Source organism: Mchenga conophoros, linkage group LG9 (assembly GCF_057382185.1).
Source record: "Mchenga conophoros isolate Kocher_MC1m ecotype Shallow Benthic linkage group LG9, M_conophoros_male_GT1.1, whole genome shotgun sequence".
NCBI lineage: Eukaryota > Metazoa > Chordata > Actinopteri > Cichliformes > Cichlidae > Mchenga > Mchenga conophoros.
Genome location: NC_140534.1, coordinates 32,453,509 through 32,475,293, shown reverse-complemented (window position 1 = coordinate 32,475,293; position 21,785 = coordinate 32,453,509). Strand labels below are relative to the sequence as shown.

Sequence of the window (21,785 nt, the reverse complement as noted above, 5' to 3'; positions counted from 1 at the left end):
TCCACAGCATGTCTTTTCTCCTGTCTTCCTTCTCTCACCCCAACCGCCTGTGGCAGATGGCTGCCCCTCCCTGAGCCTGGTTCTGCCGGAGGTTTCTTCCTATTAAAAGGGAGATTTTCCTTCCCACTGTCACCAAAGGGATTGTTGGGTTTTGTATGTGTTATTGCAGGGCAGGGGGTCCACTACCTCCATGATCCAATCTGGAGCCACTAACCCTGAGGGTACATCTTTCACCATCTTACAAAGCTGGGATTGCAGCCATTCCCCAACTCTCTGTGAATGGTACTCATGGAATTTGATCTGTGGCTGTTGATCAATGGTCATGATTTGCATATTAATGGTGAAGAAACTTATCTTACAGCTCATTGTTCATTCAGTGGGCTGTTTTCGTCATTATGCAAATGTAGTGTTTACTAGGTTTGGGAAACCTGCAGTCAGCTGAGTTTGAAGAAGTCACTTGCAACACTGAAAACGCCATGTCCAGATGAACAGAATCAATTATTTTGGTACAAACAATTCACCACAAAAAAGTGGTGAACTGAACTTCTAGACATTCCTTTTGGAAATAAACATTTACTAAAAAGACGCAATGGTTTTTGAAAAACATTTATTCTGAACTGTGCACCACAATTTCAAAACATTTTCTGAAAGATGTAACAGTGTACATGTTCTCACTTTCATTAGAATTGTGTTTATCAAAAGGTCTGACATAGGTGAGCTGGTAAATGCAAATAACAGCATTCTCAACACTTATTTCTTCAATACAATATGCATGTCCTTCATTCATCACTTTGTGGAACTTCAACGCACTTCTGCTCTCCCCCATATTCCATCTTCACAAGCATATCCTGTGTGGAGATTGAATAAAAATTAGTTGACACTAATTAATGGCACAAATAATCCGGTAATCAATTCCAGCACAGTAAAAAAAGGAATCCTCTTTGAGCCATTACTTGTGTAAAGTATTTTCCCAAAAGACAAGGACACAGGCAACAGGTAATACTGAACTAAATGTAAGACCTCAACCTTTTTCATTTTTACCTAAACCGTGTGCACAAAACTCTGGAGGGATCTATGCTAACGTAGAATCCAGTCAGGACGTCAGCTACTGCTGTTTGCTCGTTTTTTTTTTATGGGCGATCGTTTTCAGGCTTCCAGTAGCACCATTATACCAACATTTCACATTCTAGACATTGTTTTAGGTGTATTTGACCAAAAGTTTGACTGAAAATTCACATGCAAGCTTTTTTTCAAGGCTGTGGTATTTGCCCGCAAACAATACCTTTCAGCTAGCTAAAACAGAATATTATGCTATCAGCGAGCAACACGGCTAATGCCTTTCACACAGCTTTGTCTCAACTCCAAAGAGCCACAGAAGTAAAAGCTCATAATAATAATTGAAACAATCTTTGAAAAAATGACTTACCAAGCATGGCAAACAACTCAAATATGTAGAGCAAAATGTTCTGAAACGGCTTCACTTCAGCTTCGATTGGAGCCTATGGTGCTGAGGGCGGAGTCTGTGAATTTACTCTGTTGGTGTCATAGCCCCTGTAGGAGTTCAGAGTTAAGAGGTCAAGAGTTAATGTTTCCATTGTAACACCTCCAGATTTGACATAGAAACACTCATTTTTAACACTCGATTTTAACTACTATCATTTTACACCTCAGAGTTACATTAAATGAATGTGACTCTACTTAGAGTAAAATTAACTCTACTTTTGCAAGGAGACTATTAACACCAAAACATTTAACACTTTTGAATTTGCTGTGTATTATTGTGTTTTTGTTCCATGTATTTTGGCACAGATTTATGGTTGTATTTTCACATCTGTTGTTTCAAAGTTTCAAAGAAAAGGTTTGGGTCTCCAAAACCTGGAAATTCTACTTTTCATTTTGTAAAAAAAGAAAAACAATTCTACAAAGTTTTGTTAGGCGTGTGACAGATCATTTTTCGCTCTCTCTAATGTAACAAATGGAAAGTTCTCTTAACGTCAGCATACCTGTTTTCATTGGCACAGACTGAGGCCTATCAGAGGAGGAGACTTGGCTGATTTCCACATTGAAATTCTACCTTCTGTACAAGCACTGTAGGAGTGGCGTTGAGGCAAAGATAATCTGGCAAATGATCAAGAATCTCAAGTGTCAACAAACCAGATTTTTCTTAGTTGAGCAGAGCTGATGGCAGTGAAACACTGAAGACATTTCTGATTTCGCTTTGTGATGTCGGAGGAGAAGCTGAAGTCCAGACAACACCAGAGGGTAAGCTGACTTGCTGCAATCCAGATCACAATCAGGCAGAAAGAAGCAGGTTTTGTTGTTATTTTCATTGCGTGTTTTACCGAGGCTGGATTATCAGCAAAACACACCTGGGGCCGAGAACCTCTGACCTCACGAGTAAGTGTCAGGTATTTTTGGATAATCTGTCAGTACAAATCTACAATGTTGTAGTATGTGAATATCATGTGTGTCAAGGAAAAGCAATAGAGAGAAAAACACGTATAAAACTGGCACACTGCATTGTGTGAGAAATGACCTGATGCAGAGCACCGTACAACAAAGCACTTTTAACAACCCAGGGTTTGTTTTCCTTATTACGCCTCACTGACTGTAACTTATCCTCATGTGTTACATGACTGTGGATTCCAGCTCAATACACCAGCTGAGGGCTATGAGTCCATTCACAATACAGAGACAGTGTTGGCAGCAGGTTCCCTGTTTCTGTATATTAAGTGGACAACAAACAGGAAAAAATGTGAAAAATAAAGCTCATCTTAAAAATCTGTTTTTCTTGTTAGTTTTTATCAGTTAAAGATAAAAACTTCAGGCTTGCTTTCAAAAATTCAGGTTTTATTATCTTTGCACTAAGATCTTTAAGAACAGTGATGCTATTTTCCAAACATTGATTAGTTGGGACCTGTGTAGGTGTAGCTTGGACTTGCTCAGGCTGCACGAGAGACAACTCAAAAATCAAAAGCAGGGGCTGACCTCTCCAGACTGAATCCCATTATATCTCTGCATGACAAATCTCCAGACTCGAGCTTTAATTTGGTTATTCTTCCTTATGAAACAAGCAGTTGTTTGGTCTTTAAGTGTTAGGAAATAGTAAAGAAGATCAGTCAAAGTTGTGAACAGCTGTCAGGCTTGGATTGGATTTCAAAGATATTTGGGATTTGTGTGTGTGTGTGTGTGTGTGTGTGTGTGTGTGTGTGTGTGTGTGTGTGTGTGTGTGTGTGTGTGTGTGTGTGTGTGTGTGTGCGTGCGTGCGTTCCTATACTGTCTTGCCCAAGGACACTTAGTAGGCATAAGAATGGAGACAGCAGCAGCCAAGGATTAGCAGATGACCTGCTCTCCAAAGCACCCCAAGCAGAAAAACCTCACAGCTGAATTACTGTTGCATTTTCTTTTTTCAGTTTTCTTTTGCTTGAAAAACATTCATGTGAAAATAGTCACCCCGTATGCTTTTCCGAAATCACAGTGAGCAAGAGCCACATGTTCAAAATACCCTCATAAAAAATGCTTGTTAACCAGAGGTCATCCATAACCAATATCTAGTTGGTAATATAATACGTTATAAAATACACCTTTTAAAAAGTAGACAGAAGATGTTTAATTGTTCATCATTTTTTATGCGTGTCATGTGTTTCGGAATGAGATCTCAGATTACTAGTAAAACAAAGTGCTCCCAATATTCAGATCTGTGCACTACATGGGGACAGTATCTTCTTATCTTTCTAATCCCCACATCCAGCTTCACAGCACAGACTTCTGCTTGATCAGCTCTGTTTTTTTATTTAACTCAGCCTGGAGTGGACTAAATGCAACATTACAGCAGTTTAGAAAATATTCCCCACCAAGTTGACCCATCGTGCATGTTTTATGTTACTATTGTTTATTTCTTCAAAACTAAAGTCGTCAGGGCTGACATTTTCTTTCCCACACAGAACGATGGACACTGGAACACCTGCAAATGTTTCCTTAAGCCTTTTGTGTGCATTGTGGAATATATGTAAAAAGTGCTTTAGAGTGTAAAATTTCAAACAGTAGAGGATACGATTACTAAAGCTGGACAAACACAGAGAATTTCCATAAAGTCTGAATGACAAAGGAAAAGAAGCTAGGCGTGTTTCTTTGTTTAGCGCTTTTTATGTGTTACGTGAGCCGTGGTGGAGAAAGAGCTCCGTTTGCTTGAGTAACCAAACACAGTACAACAAAGTGCAGGCATGCAAAGTACTGGCCTGTAGATAAGAATCAATAAAATGTGCTTCAAGTGTTACAGTGTAAGCATCTTTGTTTATAATGTAAAGTGATTAATATTATTACCATAATAAAAATAATATAAGGGCAATAAATAAGTGGCATTGCAAGTCTACAAAACGTTTGGGGTTTTTGTGTTTAGAAGCGATTTAAAGGATGTTGTTGATGACTTAAGCTTTTATATTTAACCCTTAAACAACCAGAAGGACCGACCTGATGATCTAAGACCATTTGAGCGATAGTGGTGTAACAGAAATGCTAGCATGTATAGAGGGATTCAGTCTGAGAGCTGGGTTTTGTTAATAACTTAATCAAAGTGTTTTTATTGAGTTTTCAGAAAGCATATCATTCATACAGAAAAGCTCGAACTCAAGTCCTACAACACAGTGTAAGACAAAACTATACCCAGACTTTTGTTAATAACTTAATCAGTGATTTGTGTTTTTGACGCATTTTAGTTCATGATAATTCATCTCATTATTAAATTGAACCAATGTTAGAAGACTTCTCAAACAAGAGGAAACTGTTGGCATAACTTCAAACAGTCTTTACACAAAAAATGTGTACATATATATCTGATTTAACAATCAGGGGGTCATATGATAGTTGGGTTTTTCTTTGACATTGTAGGGTCTACCTTACAATATAAAGCACCTTGAGGTGACTGATGTTGAGATTGGTACGCTGACAAAATCTTCTGAGTAAACGAGAAGCTGTTCTTAGAAGTTTCTGCATGAATGCATCACTTAAAAAATTGTCGCTCAGGTTCACTGTACAAATGAAAAGGAAACCGGCCTCTTAAATGTTAAATCCTCTGCACCGGGTTAATGTGTTCTTGTGTGGCATGTTTGCATGACATCATCCAGGAAAGTAAAAAAAAAAACCCCTCCTGAGTCTGTTATTGTAAGATTGAGAGTAGTGAAGTCTTTGTGTTACTATTTATAGAGATGTGACTCAATACCAGTCTTCAAATACCAGTTCAGTTTAAGCACACAGACTTACAAACTGTGTAAGCAAGTGATAAAAAATTTTAAAAAATTATTATGTTGTTATTGAAATGTTATTATCATTAAAATATAAAATATTATTATATTATTAGTAATAAATATTCAAATGTTATTATAAAATATTAATCGCTACAGGAAATAGATAAACAAAAGACAACATTTTTTTAATTGAAATTGTTTATATCAGGGGTGCCCAATCCCGGTCCTCGAGAGCTACTATCCTGCAGCTTTTAGATGCATCCCTACTCCAACACAGCTGAATCAAATGGTTTGATCTCTTCAGCATGCCATCATGTTTGGCAAAGGCCTGATAACAAGCCATTCATTTGATTCAGGTGTGTGGGAACAAGGATGCATCTAAAAGCTGCAGGACGGTAGCTCTCGAGGACCGGGATTGGGCACCCCTGGTTTATATGAACAGGTAATGGGACATTTTGCACGTATCCACATACTGAGGAGGCAGTGACCCAATGATATTATGTGATTAACATCATCAGTGCAGATCATATGCTTGTAATGACGTGTTTCCACGCTGTGGTATTGTTACTGATTTAAATCATCCGCCTGGCCCTCTGCCAGCGAGCCACAGTTTTACTGAACGCACCTTTGTTCGCTTCGCTGATCTCGTTCAGGTTTTCTGGCCGTGCCAAAATGAGGCCCTGTGATGGATGCCATCTTGGAAGCATCACAGATCAGCACATACCAGAGACTGGAGCGACCAGCTGCTCTAGTTTCACAGAGCGCCTCATCAGTGCAGACTTCAGCCATCACCACAAACCTACAAAGTGAGACCCATGTAACAACTTAATGTTACTGTAACAAGCTTATTGTTCCATGTGTTCTTCCTTAAGGGTGTTTTTATTCAGAGATGGTATCAGGGTAGCTTTGCATGATTCACAGCTCATTATAATCCTTATTTATCTTATAATGGATTTTTGTGTAAATACCAACCAGTCATGTGAATAAATACAGTAACTGTTGAAGTATGTTTAGCATATGAATTCAGATTTACATTTTCTAGCACTTTTGCACTCACTATGTTCATCTTTCAAATCTCCAACTGTTTACACATTGACGCATGGCTGCCGTAAAAGAAATTATGATTTTAAAGAAATGAGGCACACTTCTTCTTTACTTGGCCCGCAGCTACACTACATTTGTCTCTTTAAACCGAACTGACAGACTGACCCTGTCTTTCAGTGATGACCTGCAGATGGATGCGGTGGAGTTTTCCACGATTCTTTATCTGCTGATGAATCACAACCTAGACCTGATAAACTTTAACTTGGAGAATAAAATCGTCAAGTAAGCTTGATTACCCATAAATACGCAGTGAACAGCAGCTCCTATGCTTAAAGCCCTGTCTCTGAGAGTTTCCTGATTATCTTCGATCTGACTGTACTCCTCTTTGATTGTCTCCCTGGTCTTGATGCTTTCACGTGGCTTCAATGTGCCCAGTTTGTGTATAAAATCTCGTCTTCCCTCACCTATTGTTAGATCATCTGTTTGTTCTCTCTCTGCGTCTACCTCACATCACCTTATTTGGCCTGCATCTGCATCCTCCCTTTAAGTCCTCTCACTTACTGTAATATTAAAAACTAGAAGCAGGGAAAAACAGCTGGCCCAACATGTGCACTACTCTTGTACAACCTGACATCCAAAATGTATGAAATGAAAAAAGTAAAATGTTTTTTTGGCCTAAAATCATATGCGTTGTTTACACACAAACATTTAGCAGAGATAATCACATTTGAATTAAAGAAACTGCTTCCGGTGCCTCAGCAAGTAGCTCAGCATGTTTGATTCAGCAGTTACCCCAAGGCTGGAACTGACCCACAGACTGTTTGCTTGCAAGTGAATTTGTTAACCACTACACCCGACGGACATTTACAAACTAATTTTTTAAACTTTGTCTCCACTATAAATCACAAATGATCTGCCACTACATAACTACGCTGCATACATATTAATACATCTGAACTTTTATTACTTCACATGCCTTCATTCTGTGTTTTACTCAGGATAAGATGTTATGTTAGTCATCTGCCTCCATTTCACCCTTTCTTTACCATCCTCGTTTGTCACACCAGCCCACTGTCCTCCTTTACGACCTTCATCTATGAGGTGTTACTCCTTTCCTGGCAGCTCCATCTTCAGCATGCTTTGGCCAGTATATTCACTTTCCATCTTCTGCACATGTGCAAACCATCTCAGCCCTGCCTCTCTAATTTTTTCTGTGTTTCGCACTCATTTTTAATCCTGTCCATCCTCTTGCCTTTTTGTTAGTATCACCATCTGTAAAATACGCACCATAGCAGACCGTACTAACATCTTGTAAACCTTCCCTTGCACTGTTGCTGCTTCCTTATTTTACAAATGACCCCTAACACTCATCTCCACTTGCTTCACCCTCCCCACGCTCTCTTCTGCACCTCTCTTGTTCATTGTTTGATGCTTTGAATGTTTGACCCCAGGTATTTACTCATCCACTTTCAATATCCTTGCTCCATGCATCATCAACTTTCTACTTTGCTCCCCTCTGTCACTTGACTTTTATTATTTTTAATATTTCACAATAGCAATCGCATATCTTTACTTTTATTTGTACTTCTGCAAGTGAGATGAGCTGATGGTTTGTGTTTTTGTAGCCTTGCACTGTTGAGAGTTCATAAACACTTGGCTTCTTTTTTTTTTTTAATTTCTTTTTAGAAATGCTTGCGTGAGAACCAACAGTAAAGGGCTGGACGTAAAATTCTAGACTCCACCCTCAGCATTAAAGTAAGATACCTTTTCTTTGATCAGTTTTTACCCTATTCCTTATACTATCAAGTTATACTCATCCTTTTCTCTGGTGACACATGGATAATGGAAGTATATTCCACAGGTCATGACATTATCAGCTGGAGAATAGTCACGAATCCTAGAAAGGTGTTCCCTCGATGGAAAACCTTGGATCCAAAATGAAGTTATTGGACCACAATTCTTCCAACTAACCTGCCTTGAAGTCATGTTAATGATTCAAAGCTCTTCAAACTTTGAAGATCATTATTTAAATCACGTCAGAAAGTGAGGACTGCTGTTGAACCTTATTTTCCAAGGTGCCTTCAGAGCAGATGGATTGATTTAGCACAGGTTTTATGCTGGACCACAACCCAAACTCAGCTGAAACAGTTCAAATTTAACTGTGGGATTCTCTCTTCTGCATATGTCTTTAGGTGTAAGTCATTGCTACACCTTACAGTACGAATGGCATCCTGGTGTGTTATGTAGCATTGTACAATGGCGTGTCCAGCGGGGTGGCCTGGGGGGGCACAGGCCACCCCCCAAACCAGACTGGCCACCCCAGGTGCCACCCCAAAGGCAAAACAATAAAATTCAATCAAATATCAAATGTCCGATTATGTTTTCACGGTGACGCTCAGATATCCGAGTGTAAGTGAATGCAGCATCGCTTCTGCTATGCGCATCACGTTAGCAAAGGTAGGAGAGCCAAGCGCGAAAGATGGCACTGCAGGAAACAATTTTTCGGTGAAAGAAAATGAGGACAGAATAAATGTCCCGGTAAGTAATATTAAGTTTGTTGAGTTTAGTAAACTTCGGTGAAATTAGAATACCAAGGAAAAAAATAACACTTAAAGAATTATTGCAGCTGTGGAATATTTCAGACAGTATGCTACTGAGGGCAGCTAACATAAGAGTTATGAGTTATAAGATATAATCTAAGTCGTAACATTGCTGTATGGAGCTGCAGATTTGGTTGCAGGTTAACATAGCTGGACTGGCCATCGGGCATACCGGGCATATCCCCAGTGACTTATTTTTTATTTTTTTTGTAATGGCATGAACAATGAGAGGTGGTGGATTGGCCAGATGCAGGTCGATGTGTAGAAATAACTCCGTTGTTTGGTGGTGGCTATGACGGGGCTTCCACAGAGGCAACAGGTGGATGAGGGAAGGGGAGGCAGGAGGAGAGACCCGAAGCAGCCGCCAGTCCGAGTGTCAGGTGAACTGAACTTTAGGTAAGAAGTTATGACCTGCAGTCTATCTGGGTCAGATATAAACCAAGTTTAGGTGGAGTTTATTTTCATGTTGCTGACTTTTTACTGTCAGTTGCAATAACTCATACTGCGTTCTAGCCAGTTTGACGGAGTTTTTATACAGCTGGGTGGGTGCTATGATGTTACTGATAGTGAACTTTATTTTATTCATAAGGTTAGTAGAGTTGCCAACGGCTCCTTAAAAAAATGGAATGGTCCCTCATTCAGAGAAAATATTACGCGTTTCGTATTGAGCTGAGAAGAGACGCAGTTTGTCCCGAACTTTAGCTAGAATGGAAAAAAGACACAAAGCTGGATTTATTCTGTCTTTATGCTGCACAGCTGCCTCTTCTTCTCTCATTCTCTCCCCCTCCCTCTCCTGTTGCTACTTCAATCATGAAACTGATCAATGATCAGCTGATCGGCTTTTCTCTCTTGTTTGTTTATCGCCCACTTTGCGCCAGAAAGAGGAAACCAGCGGATATTGCGCTAAACAACAGCAGCACGTTTAAGCTTGATCAGCTGTTGTTAGAATGTATTTAATATTAATTTCTACTATCAGCTGATGTTTGCTGGAGCCACAGCTGTAAAGCTGCTGGTCATGATGTCTGTTTAGATATGTGGTGAGAGGGAAACATGAAGATGAAACCAGGAGATGTCCTTACTGAACCATCAGAGCTGAACAGGTGATGGAGAAACAGGTTTACCTTTTAGGTGACATGAATGAGTTGAAGTTATCAACTGTTTCTGAGAGATAAATAACACCAGGATCCTTTTTTATGTAGCTGACAGCTGGTAACTGTGCAGGGGCGGGTCTAGCAAAGTTTTGCCAGGGGGCCAGGTAGGGCATTAACAGGGAAAGGTGGGCACAAAGAAATACTTTTCTTTCTTATTCTCATTTAAAATACCTAGTTTTTATTAAATAATTATCTAAATCTTACAACCAAAGTTTTTATCTGACGTAAAATGTATAGAAATCATACATATACCAACAAGACTGTACATCACTGTCACAACAGCATTTGTTTTCATTCAAAGGCTTTATGGCTTTAATACCTGGTGGGCCGGTCTGTAGTAAAAATGCCCAATTTTTTTGTCCCAGTCCAGCCCTGCAGGTTAATACTGGCAGTGTCACCATGCCAGCTGACTGTATTTCATCATCAGCCAGTGTTGTTCTTGATCAATATTACCAAAGTTTACCATAAGGCAGCATAGAAAGTATTTACTTGCTTTCAGGTTTTATTCAAATGTTAGTCTTTTCAGTTGTTTCCCCACTTTTTTCCTGTTTCAAAATCAAACACCAGTTTGTGAGAAGATTATCTTCTTTTTTTAACAGGCAGATAAAGTTTTGCATTGGCATTGGCTAATTTGTCAATTGTTTGTTACAAATGTTCATATTTTAATATTCAAAAATGTTTTTGCCCAAAACATATGTGCACTATATGTCAGTAAAAATACTATGCAAATATTGATGTCCTTGAATGCTGAGTAAGCACTGACAAAGCACTGATTGTATCTCTTGTACTTTATCAACGCAGTATCTAAAAACTTTGCACCGTAGTGGTTAAAATCTCATTCTAATAAGAGTTAAAAGTGCATTTGGTTATTAGGTTTATAGGATTATTGAATTATGGTTAAGGGTTGGTAGAATTTTTTTTTTTTTAAACATTATCTGCCAATTAAATCTGCCACCCTTCTCCAAATCTGTGCCCCTACCTGGCCCCCCCAACAAAAATTTTCTAGACACGCCACTGGCATTGTATAGTCTCAACATTAAAGCTTTTTAAGGGTCTGTACAGATACAACTGGAATCAAGTGTAGGTAACTTCTAGTTTGCTAAAGCCCCCATGTTAACAATTTGTATTGTAGTTATGACTTCTGTCACATATGTAAAGAGCAACAGAGGTGCCGGTGAAAATCTGGGACATCTCTTCCCCGAAAAGCACCAGCTGTGCTTGTAGTCGACTGGTTTTGTCTTCACTTTACACTTTTGCTCATGTTAACAGATTCCACAAACATTTAAACAAACCTGGGGGGCGGGGGTGGGTTATTTCCATTAACAGCCGGCTGCTGTTGGTTTTCTCAAAAACAAGGGACTTTGTTGGGGATGACTTTCAGTGGTCGAATAATCCGCATTTTTTGCCAGAGAAAAACCTGTTTTTGTTTATACTTCATTTGGAATTAATTTCCAATAAGAAAAATGTTTCCTTCCATATTTTTACCTTTTTGTTTCACTGATGTGATTATTTTTCTTCATTAAGTTTTTCCAGTGAAAAATATCCATTAACTTATACACACACACACGATACCGGTGTTTGCTTACCACAGGAGTGCACAAAGCAAGTTTGGCATAGCCAGTGTGATAGGTGGCTCAAAATAAGCTAAAACCGTTTAGTTCTAAAGTTGAACTAATAGACGCTTTCAGCTGCTCCTCTATTTCCACAGAAGTCCCAAAACAGATGGATCCACATCACTTGGCACAGAATTTATGATGCAACCTCCCATTTGTCTGAGCTTAAAGTCCACAAACCTGGCCTAATGTTTCGTTCACTATGACCTGAAATTAGCAAATCAGCCCATGAACTCACCAGGAAACAATTTAAAGAGGTCCAGGCAGACAGATATTTACACAGGAGCTTAAATCTTTTTTGCAACCATAACTATCGCCCCCTGGTGGCCAGCGAGAAAAAAAATATAGGTTTAGGGCACTTTGTATTGGCTTCACCTTTCAGACCTGGAGTTTGAAAAGAGACTAAAGAGGACATTTGAAACACCAGCTGAGTCTCCATCAGCACATAAAGAAACTATTGATTGTCCCCACTTCAGTCAGAGACGTCACAGAGAAGCATGCAGTGAAAGGAAACACTGCAAATACCTGAACTCTGTTACTCACATCAATTCAGGTGTTAATCTATTTGTTTTGTGAAATTACATACAATTCCTTATGATCTTGGGGGATAAAAATCCTACAAGTAATATTTTTTTCTCATTTGTGCTCTGTTAGCTGAAATTCCAGCAATAAACACATTTAGCAGCTAATCAGCAGTAATGAAAAGATGAAAGTGTTGCACTCGACATTAATGTGGCCTTGTGGCACACCCGTCTGCTGCCACCATCTTTACATCATCAAACACTTCAAAACTAATGCTGGGCACAAAATTTCAACTGTGGAAATCTAACGTGCAGATTTTGTATCTGGAAAAGTATCGACTGAACTGAAGAAATTATCGACGGTGGGACTGAGTATGTGTGCTGTACATCACAATGTTTTGTTCAATTTTGTTAACACCAGTGAGGTTTTTCTTGTGGTAGTGTTTTTTTAAAAACTTTTTTTTAACTCTTTCTCTCATTAAGTTGAAATTTGTAATTTTTTTAAACCTGAGTAAGCTATGAGAGCAGTTGTATGAGCTGTAGTTTATGTTTTCTGTTATTCAACTGAATGAAACAGCATAAAGAGTTTTTGAATAAATTGAGACATGTTTTCAACAGTAGATGAGTCGATGTGGGCTTTTAACTGGACTGCTAGGATGAGTCAGGATGTTGGGTTAAATTTGATTTGGAAAATAACTAAAGCTGTCAAACAAATGTAAAGGAGTAAAAAATACTGAATTTTCTGCAATAAATCTTTTAAAATAACAGCTGTAAAAATGCTGTAAAAAGACTATAATCTTAAAATGTGAGTTTAAGGTTCACCATAATCCAGTTTGCATTTGTTCCAGGTTTGCTGTACTGCAACCTTAGAGATCATCATGACTACATTTGACTTGATTCACAGAAAGTCTTAATGAAGGAGGATTTACACCTTTCTTCAACAGGAAGAGGAAATATATGCAGGCACCAACTACTGACAATGTGACACATTTAATCTCACTTTATAGGATTTCTGTTCCTTTTTCTGTCAAAGACAGAATTATCGATGAACATAATTTAGATAGACGTGTTTGGCAGTTAGCCTCTGATGGTATGTCTTGGCAGAACGGACCCCAGCTGTGAAAGGGATTAGAGTAGGACCCCTAAGAGCCTAGATCCTGATGGTGGAGACGAAGGTGGTTTATATGGAGCCTGAGTGAAGAGGGGCAAAGAAGAGGAGGGGGTGGGTTGCACAAAGGCGTCTGTAAAGGCCAATGGCAGATGCAAGGTTAGATTTAAACTATGGGGCATGACTGCTGATTGGTCTGGTGAAGGCGGAACTGGACCAGTGATAACACAAAGAGTTTGACAGTGTGGGAAAGTCAGAGTGATAAAGCTTAGATTTAGCTGGCAGCACACTCCAGGCCTCAAGGGTCAATGACCTGCAGGTTTTAGATCTCACCCTGGGTCAACACACCTGATTCAAATGATTGTTTCATTACCAGGCCTCTGGAGAACTTCAAGAAATATCGAGAAGGTCATTTAGCCATTTAAATCAGCTGTGCTGGATCAAAGATACATCTAAAACCTGCAGGACACCGGCCCTTGAGGCCAGGTTTTGGACACCCCTGGCATAGATCTTGGTTATGGAACTTCATTTATTTATTTATTTATTTATCTTCACACCACATTATGGCTTTATAAGTTCTACTCTGAGTTCTAGTTAATTTTATTTTACCATCAGTTATTTCATAATTTATGGACTTGAATCTTGCTTTAACTTTGGATTGAACTCTTTTATCTAAGACACAAAAAATGTTTACTGTATGTCAATAGACACCAATAAAACATGCATGAGACAGAGTTGGTTTTCAAACCTTTTTCCATCACTTGTCAGGCTCCCGTTTACAGATCAAAAAGACGAGAAAAAGGCCAAACCTCCTCAACCTGGTGAAACCAAACTACAGATGCTGGACCCAGGGCGGATTAGGACTACATGTTTGATATGGATACATCATAGATTCATAAGGTTTTCACTGTTAACCGTGCTAATTTCAGTTACTGCCCCAATGCACTAATCAATGGAGAATTTTGGATTGACCTCGAGGCGAACCAGACTGCATGAGACACGTTTATAGAGCAAAAGACATTGAAATAGTTTTTCGTTTTAAAGCGAAAGTAAACTTTATTGTCATCTCTGCTATATACAGTACAGTATATAGAGATGAGACGATGAGGCTCCAGTTCCATTCAGTGCAAAAAGAACAACAATTAATATAGGAAGAGTAGGAATAAATATACACTATATGACTAAGGTAAGGGGAGTAAATATACACTTTGAGGTAAAAAAGGTTAATTTCAGTCTAACTTTACAATTTAGAATTGTGATTTAAAGTGACCTTGAAGTGGTTTAAAATGACCAACATAGCAGCTTTACAGTTTACAGTATGAGTGATTTAAAGTGACCTTGAGTGAAATAAAGTCACCAACATAAGCAGGATTGAGTGTAGGATTGTAGGATGGGTCCAATGGCTGTAACGATAATATACGATTATTTCTTTATTTTTCACACCGAAACATTTAATAAGACAAACTTTAAAGTTAATTAAATATAGCTACAAACTAACATGTGGGCAAGGTTACATGAAACGAACTGAACCTAAATTAGAAACCAAAACTAAAAGATTAAATCATTTGAATTAACTGAAAAAAACGAGTCAGGAAATGAGTCTCAGTGCTGCCATATTTATCAAAATAAAATATCGAATGGCTTCAGGTTCAGGTTAGATTCGATTATTTGTAGGTACATTTGGTTTCCACTGAGCAACTCATCCATGTTAAAATGAAAAACTTTCATTAATCTTTGGTTCTCTTCCACAGCATGTTTATGTCTCTTCTTCATCCCAGCTCCCTTCATAAAAGGGACTTTTTCCTTCCCACTGTGGCCAAAGCACTTGCTCGAAGGGAGTAAACTGATTGTTGGGACAAAGGCTTTTACTTCTGCGGGCCACCACTGTAAATAAGTATTACACAGAAGTACAGCCCAGGTCTAGTTCAAATTTAAAATTATACTGGTCCCATGGTTAGTCATGTATGCCACAGCTCAGAACGCCAGGGCCTCTGACTACCACCTGGTCCAAATAGCACTAAACCCATATGGCACCTCCTGTTGGTGGTGAATGTCTGTAGTTTTCAATGGTTGCCACTTATTAAATACAAAGAGTATCACTGCCAGTCCAAAAGTCATAGCTATGTCATAAGAACCAGGTGTGACATTAGCTGACTCTTTACAGGGGTAAACAGTCAGAACTATGTGGAGCCTGATCAGGAAGAGGTTCTTTCTGTCTGTTCAGATTTGTTGTGATCCAATGGCAGCAAAGATTTTAGTCCTGCATGATCATGCAGATGTTTGGTCAGAGCAGATAATGAAGTGAACGGTTTTGCACATTGGTCACACTGAAATAGCTTATTTGCAGAGTGCGATCGTTTGTGTTTGGAGTATGAACTGAGATTCTTGAAGCTCTTGTCACACTGGTCACAGCTGAAGTTTCCTTCAATGTGTGTACGTTCATGATCATTACGAGTATTTGCACGAGAGAAGCTTCTGTCACAGTGTCTGCACTTGTATGGTTTCTCTCCTGTGTGGACTCGTTTATGAGCTTTAAGCTCACCTGCAGTGGTGAAGGATGACCCACACTGGTCACAGAGGTTCATTTTAATGCTACTGTGAATGAGTTCATGGCGCTTTAATTCGCCTGCTGTGGGGAAGCCTTTCCCACATTCTTTGCAGTACTTGAGTTTGTGTCCAGTGTGTCTACGTAGATGTATTTTTGGGCTCCTTTGCCAATTGAAAGTTTTTCCACAAATGTCACAATGAAACGCTTTCCCACCACCACAGTGATGACAGGGTTGAGAACTGGATCCATCTGTGTCGCTCTGCTTCTAAACAAAGACACAAACACAGTCAGAGTCAGGGAATTTCTTCAAAATCTTTTTTCCTGAAGGTTGCCTGAAATTAAGAGAATCTCTGCCAATGTCCAGTTACATTTTACTATGTCAGTGATAACTAAAAAGTAAAATATAGTTATTGTAGGTATACCAAAAAGAATACAACAATAACACTCATGTACTTTCAACTAATGCGTTCACACCGAACGCATTAGAAGCGACCAGAGCTTCAGGTTAACATGTAAAGTCAATGGAGGAGCGTGATGAAGCGCGACAGATTTGCATCGCAAAAAACACTTTTCTGCCTGATTCGCGCAAAAAGAAGCCTGGCTGATGCGTTTGAAGCGCGAAGTAAAATACGCACTGCAGTTTGTGTGGTGCATTTTGTGCATTCCCGCTTATTGCGTCTACCGCTTGAGTTGGAAAAATCTGAACTCCAGCGTCAAGTCGCGCCGCGAAAACCAATCAGGAGCCTCCAGGGCAGAAACAATGTTCTTATTTTTCTCCTCCTTCTCCCTGAGGCTCTTCCACTTTAAGCTGGGTCCTTTTTATTCCTGTCTCTCTGTAAATAGTTATATTTTATATATTCATGTTTAATGTTTTTCAGTTTGAGCATCTTAATATTGTTTCAAATAAATTTTTGTAATGACTAATGTGTAAAGCGTCCTTTACGCCACTGCTCTGCTCTCCACGGTGAATAGAGAAGGGAGACCCTCTCTTCAAACGCTAGATCGACAGCTGCCATCTGGCACTACTTCCTCCCACATTTCCGCTTCACGGGCATGAAAATTGCATATTTTAAAGCCTGACCAGTTCGCTTTGGACGTGCTTCGAGGTGCGAATGCGCACACGACCAGTGAATGCACCATTACTCTAAAATTGTCACTTGAAATAACAAACTTAATGTTTCTTTGCAATATTAATCTAATATTTTTACAATTATGTAGAAATTTAGTGTTACACTTTTATTTTCTTTATATTTCACCACTTTATCATCATTGGACAATGTCTTCGATTAGATTAGGTGGCACTCATGGGGATCTTTTTATGGTTGACATTTTTTATATGACCTCGTACAGAAGCTGAAGCGGAAAACTTGATCTCTGACAGTGGTTGAAATTCCCTCATAGTAAATCCCTCAGGTGCGTCAAAGATAACTAAAATGTGTTTTGAACGGAGACAGAAGAATTTGTGCCTCAAAAGTTTAGGTGTGGACAGTTTCTAAGGCCCACTTACCAGCTGTAATGGAAGTGTTATGAAAACATTAATGTTAACAACCAGCAGTGGCATCACAGGCAAACAGCCTACTTGAGAGTAGACTATTTAGTTGTGGTTGTTTTTTAAGTCTTATATCTTTATAATGACACTACAATTCTTTTTATTCTATGTAGACCAGACAGAAAATGAGTAACTGTAAACTCACATACAGCCACATTTTTACAGAAATAATCTTTTAATACCATGAAAGTGCCATTAAATAATATAGTTACATAAAGGTTTGTTTTGTTGACCTAATCATGAAAGAAACAAAACAAAAAATGATATTGAAATGTGATGAATCTCCTGTACATACAGCATAGTTGCTAATATTGTAACAAAATTTAATAAGCAGAGTTGTTCAAACACTAAAATTACAAGATAAAAATGTAAACACATACCTCGCAGTAACTGCACTTGTAGAGTTTCTTCCTGGTGTGGATCTGTTGGTGCGCTTTGAGGGAACTTGGATCTTTAAAAGCCTTATCGCACACGTCACATTTATAAGGTCTCTCTCCAGTGTGAGTGAATTTGTGGATTTTTAAGTCTCTGTTTGTCATAAACACTTTTCCACACTGTTCACAGTAGTACACATCCTCTTTGGTGTGAATGCGTAGGTGTGCATTTCGGTGCCCTACTTGGCTGAAGGTTTTTCCACAAACCTCACAGCTGTATGCCTTAATTCCAGAGTGGGCAACTTGATGAGTCCATAAGCCGCTACGGTGAGCAAAGACTTTACCACACTGATCACAGCTGTACTGTTTAACGCCACTGTGGATACGTCTGTGCTCTTCCAACCCTTCTTTCCGAGAGAAACACTTCCCACACTGATTGCAAGTATGTTCTTTAACTCCACTATGAATGAGCTGGTGTCTTTTTAAACTTCCAGGCTGTCTAAAAGACTTTCCACACAAGTCACAGCTAAACGGTCTCTCTCCAGTGTGAATGACTTGATGTTTTTTTAATGAGACCTTCCAGGTAAAACCTTTCCCACAATCGTCACAGGTGTATGTTTTGTCTCTCTTTCTTCTGTGAGGTTTGTCGGCCTCCTGAGAGTGCTGACTTCTCGCTCCATGTTGGTCCTGCAGTGACAGAGATACAAACAGAGGCAGTGAGTGAAATGCAGTCGTGGAACAAACTCAACCTTCAAACTTCCTCCATTAACACGAGCTTTAAACCTGATGTTGAATCATGGCAGTTGCCAAATACCTTGTGGATTACCCCAACCTTCTGGTGACAGGAGCATACTTTACTATCAATTATTCATTTTTCCATAACTTAACCATTAGAATATCTGTAAATGGCTATACCTAGTGTTTAGATTGAGATATTAATTAAAATTATACCAGACCCCTTATGACAAAGAAGCAACTAAAAGTGGTAAATATCATCTCTCTTATGTTTCTCATCCCCACCCAGAACAAGCAGTAATTAGTAGAGTGAAGCTGATTAAAGCAGGATTATCACGATGCTACAAACTCAATCTCAATACCCAGAAAATTACCTGACTGCCAGAGGGAGGGGAAAAAGAAAATCAGAACAATACTGGACCATGAAAACGTATCCAGCTACTATCCTGTTTATTTTCTCTACTTCTAGTCATATTTCACTGCTGATCAGCTGAGAGTTGTTGGGTGGCACTCCACTGTTTTAATCCTATGATATTGTCGAAATGGGAGCTTTAAAGACTTCACAATATTTCTCATAAAGACCAGGGCTGTCACTCAGATGTTTGTAGATCAGATTATGTTTAAATGGGAAATTATTACATTTAAAATTTGGGGGTTTAATATGAATTTCAATTTTCTTAATCTGCTATTTTAGTGTCCTGTTAATGTGTGATCTTCTTATTTCATCTATTAACTTGATTCTTGTTTGTATAGGTATGAATGTGTAGCCTGGGGCTAACACACAGCAGCCGATGTGGAACCAGCTCCCAGTTTAGATTTGAGAGCCGATGAAGTGCACCCAGATTCACCAACAGAGAAACTGATATTTTTCTCACCTTTTCTGCGAAACTCATTGTTTCCTTTGTAGTGAGTCAGCTGAGACCAAATAGCTGAAAATCTTTCTCTGCTGCTCCGTCAGACTCTTCTCCTCCTGCTGATCAGCTGGGACAAAGAACAGATTTTTATTAGACAACGAGACTACTGAGAGGGACTACAAAGAGAGAGAATACTACACTGGCGTCCCTTCATTGACTCTCTGTTAAATCGAGAAGTGAATTTTAAATCTTCCTCCTCACATACAAGGTCTTGAATAATCCGGCCCCATCTTAATGACCTCAAAATACCATGTTTCCACTGCAGACCACTTTGCTGCAGGTTTACTTGTCGTTCTTATGATATTTGAAAGTAGAATGGGAGGCAGAGACTTCAGCTTTCAACCTCCTGTTGCCCCTCTCTGCTGCAGAACTAGCTCCCAGTTTGGATTTGGTAGGCAGATTCTACTTTTGAGATAAGCTTCACAACACTCATCTTTGATCAAGATGGATGTCAGTGTAAACTTTTTACATCACATTTAGCCCGAGATTGAATTTTGTGTCATTTCTATACAAAACCTAACACAAGTATAAAAAAGTGCTTTTCATAGGTTTTTTGAACCACAGAACTTTTTAGCCTGAAACACAGTTTTTTGCAAAGTCAAACTTTAGTGTACCCATTGTACGACAAGGCCCAGACATTTTTCTTTCCTTCTCGGTTTTGTTACTTTAAAATGATGAAATGATGAGCCAAAAGTGCATTCATGCCTGTATTTCCCCAATAAAAACTCGAATAACAAAAAACTTACTTAAAATTCTCCTGTTTAATAAAACTTATAGTTAATGTTGGATCAAGTGACCCTGAATGCTTCATTAGTTATGCTGCAACAGGCTCATGCTGCTAAGGCCTTCCCATGATGCAATGAGCACGTCTTCACACACCTCTTTTTTTAAATCCACATGTGTTAATGTGTCACTGCTGCGTTCTTTGTTATTATTAAACTCGGTGTGTCTTCTGTCCCATCTCACCCCTCCCATAGCACATTGGTGCATCTCCCTGAGTCTGGCGGACATGCACAAACACATGCACATGCTCAGTGGAGTTGCAGCTTCTATGTGAGGCTTTATTAATTGCTCCTTGGGGATAAATAAAGTCTTTCTGATTCTGATATAGCCTAAAAGACAGCATGTTTGCAAACATTAACCAGATTTATGTAGCTAGCTACATAGAAACAGTGAATATCAGCTTCCTCTTAAGCTGGGCTTTTACTCCTAGCTCTGTACATGCTCACAAAAACAGGCATATCGGGCATCAAAATGACCCCTATGAGTGCACAATACTCTAATAAGCGACCTTATCAGACGGTGATACAATGCAGATGACAAGTCTGTAAAGAGAATCAAAGTGTAACAGTAAAATTGCTACATTGTTGCACATAACACGCTCTTCATTTGTAACCTCACAGCTGTCCAGTAGAGCTCTCAAACTTTAAAATGGACACATTTAAACATTTAATGTTATTTAGGCATCCTGCCACAAAATATGACCAATAATTTTAACACCTGCTGCTATCAAGTAAAAATGTGATATTTCCAAGTTGGGTTTTAAAAATTTAGTAACTCCCCTGCAAACAACCTCCCTGGCTTTTGGAGTATAGATAGCCGAGTTCCCCAATTTCAGCTTAAGCCTAATTTTCTCCTGGCCTCAACACACAGACCGCAGTCACCGGTGCATGTCTTTCTTTTTGTCTCCTGCAGTTTGTGTTTTGTCTTATGTGTTGTTACTGGTATCTCTATTCTCTCCTCATCACTCTCACTGCTGTCTGCAGATCATTTTAGGAGTTCACTTCCTCTCATGTGTTCATCCACAGCAGCTGGACAATAAAGTTTATTGTGACCCTGATACTGCAGCAGATCGCTCTCATCCATTTCCTGTTATCACTTCAAATAGAAATGAGGCTGTAGAGGTTTGGTGCAGGCAGAAAAACAGCTGCAGGGACAATGAAAAGACTTTTCTGCTCCAACTTCTCCCAGCATGCTGAGCTAATGATTAGTTGGTGTTTTTCTCCAAACACTCTCTCACTCTTCTCTCAACGTGTTCACAATAAACTGTGAACAGACACCGAGGAGAGCAGCAGAAGACCTCATTCAGGAGCTAAACTCAACATGAACTGAACTCACAGTAAAGTTAGCTCGGTGCTTACCTTTAGATGAGCCCACAAACCGAGAGAAACTCCGCGATGAAGCTGCAACTCTTTCCAAACACAGGAAACAGATCAGGGAGCAGAGACCCACGTGGTTCACGCGGTTGTCAGGTGCGATCGTAGCTACAGGTGACGCCACGCGCTGTTTTCTGAAGCCGTTTGAAAGCATCGGGACGAGCGTTTCCGCGGTCGCCATCTTGGTGATAGAAAACCCACGTAACTTTGGAAGCACGGATCTGGCTGT

At 39.3% G+C, this 21,785-nt stretch overlaps 1 protein-coding gene and 2 long non-coding RNA genes across 3 annotated transcripts; 1 reads left to right on the top strand and 2 right to left on the bottom strand.

Moving 5' to 3' along the window:
• Window positions 1-786: 786 nt before the first annotated feature.
• On the bottom strand, window positions 787-1,501 carry LOC146567658 (uncharacterized). Its single transcript, XR_014893964.1, has 2 exons — window positions 1,427-1,501; window positions 787-848 (listed from the first exon to the last, which is right to left on the bottom strand). It is a non-coding gene; the product is annotated as an uncharacterized LOC146567658 (long non-coding RNA).
• Window positions 1,502-2,146: 645 nt separating this feature from the next.
• On the top strand, window positions 2,147-11,325 carry LOC146567657 (uncharacterized). The gene is made up of 5 exons (XR_014893962.1): window positions 2,147-2,262; window positions 5,897-6,049; window positions 6,465-6,569; window positions 7,974-8,042; window positions 8,149-11,325. It is a non-coding gene; the product is annotated as an uncharacterized LOC146567657 (long non-coding RNA).
• A 2,814-nt stretch (window positions 11,326-14,139) lies between these two features.
• On the bottom strand, window positions 14,140-21,736 carry LOC146567656 (uncharacterized). The gene is made up of 4 exons (XM_085287637.1): window positions 21,542-21,736; window positions 19,362-19,467; window positions 17,758-18,438; window positions 14,140-16,093 (listed from the first exon to the last, which is right to left on the bottom strand). The coding sequence occupies exons 2-4, from the start codon at window positions 19,377-19,379 to the stop codon at window positions 15,476-15,478; spliced, it is 1,317 nt and encodes a 438-aa protein (XP_085143763.1). The 5' UTR covers window positions 19,380-19,467; window positions 21,542-21,736; the 3' UTR covers window positions 14,140-15,475.
• Between the last annotated feature and the right edge of the window lie 49 nt (window positions 21,737-21,785).

Bases quoted from the DNA above. Each gene is read 5' to 3' on its own strand.
- LOC146567656 (XM_085287637.1), bottom strand. The intron at 16,094-17,757 runs GTATGTGTTTAC...GTCTTTGTTTAG, and splicing joins ACAAGTGCAGTTACTGCGAG to AAGCAGAGCGACACAGATGG.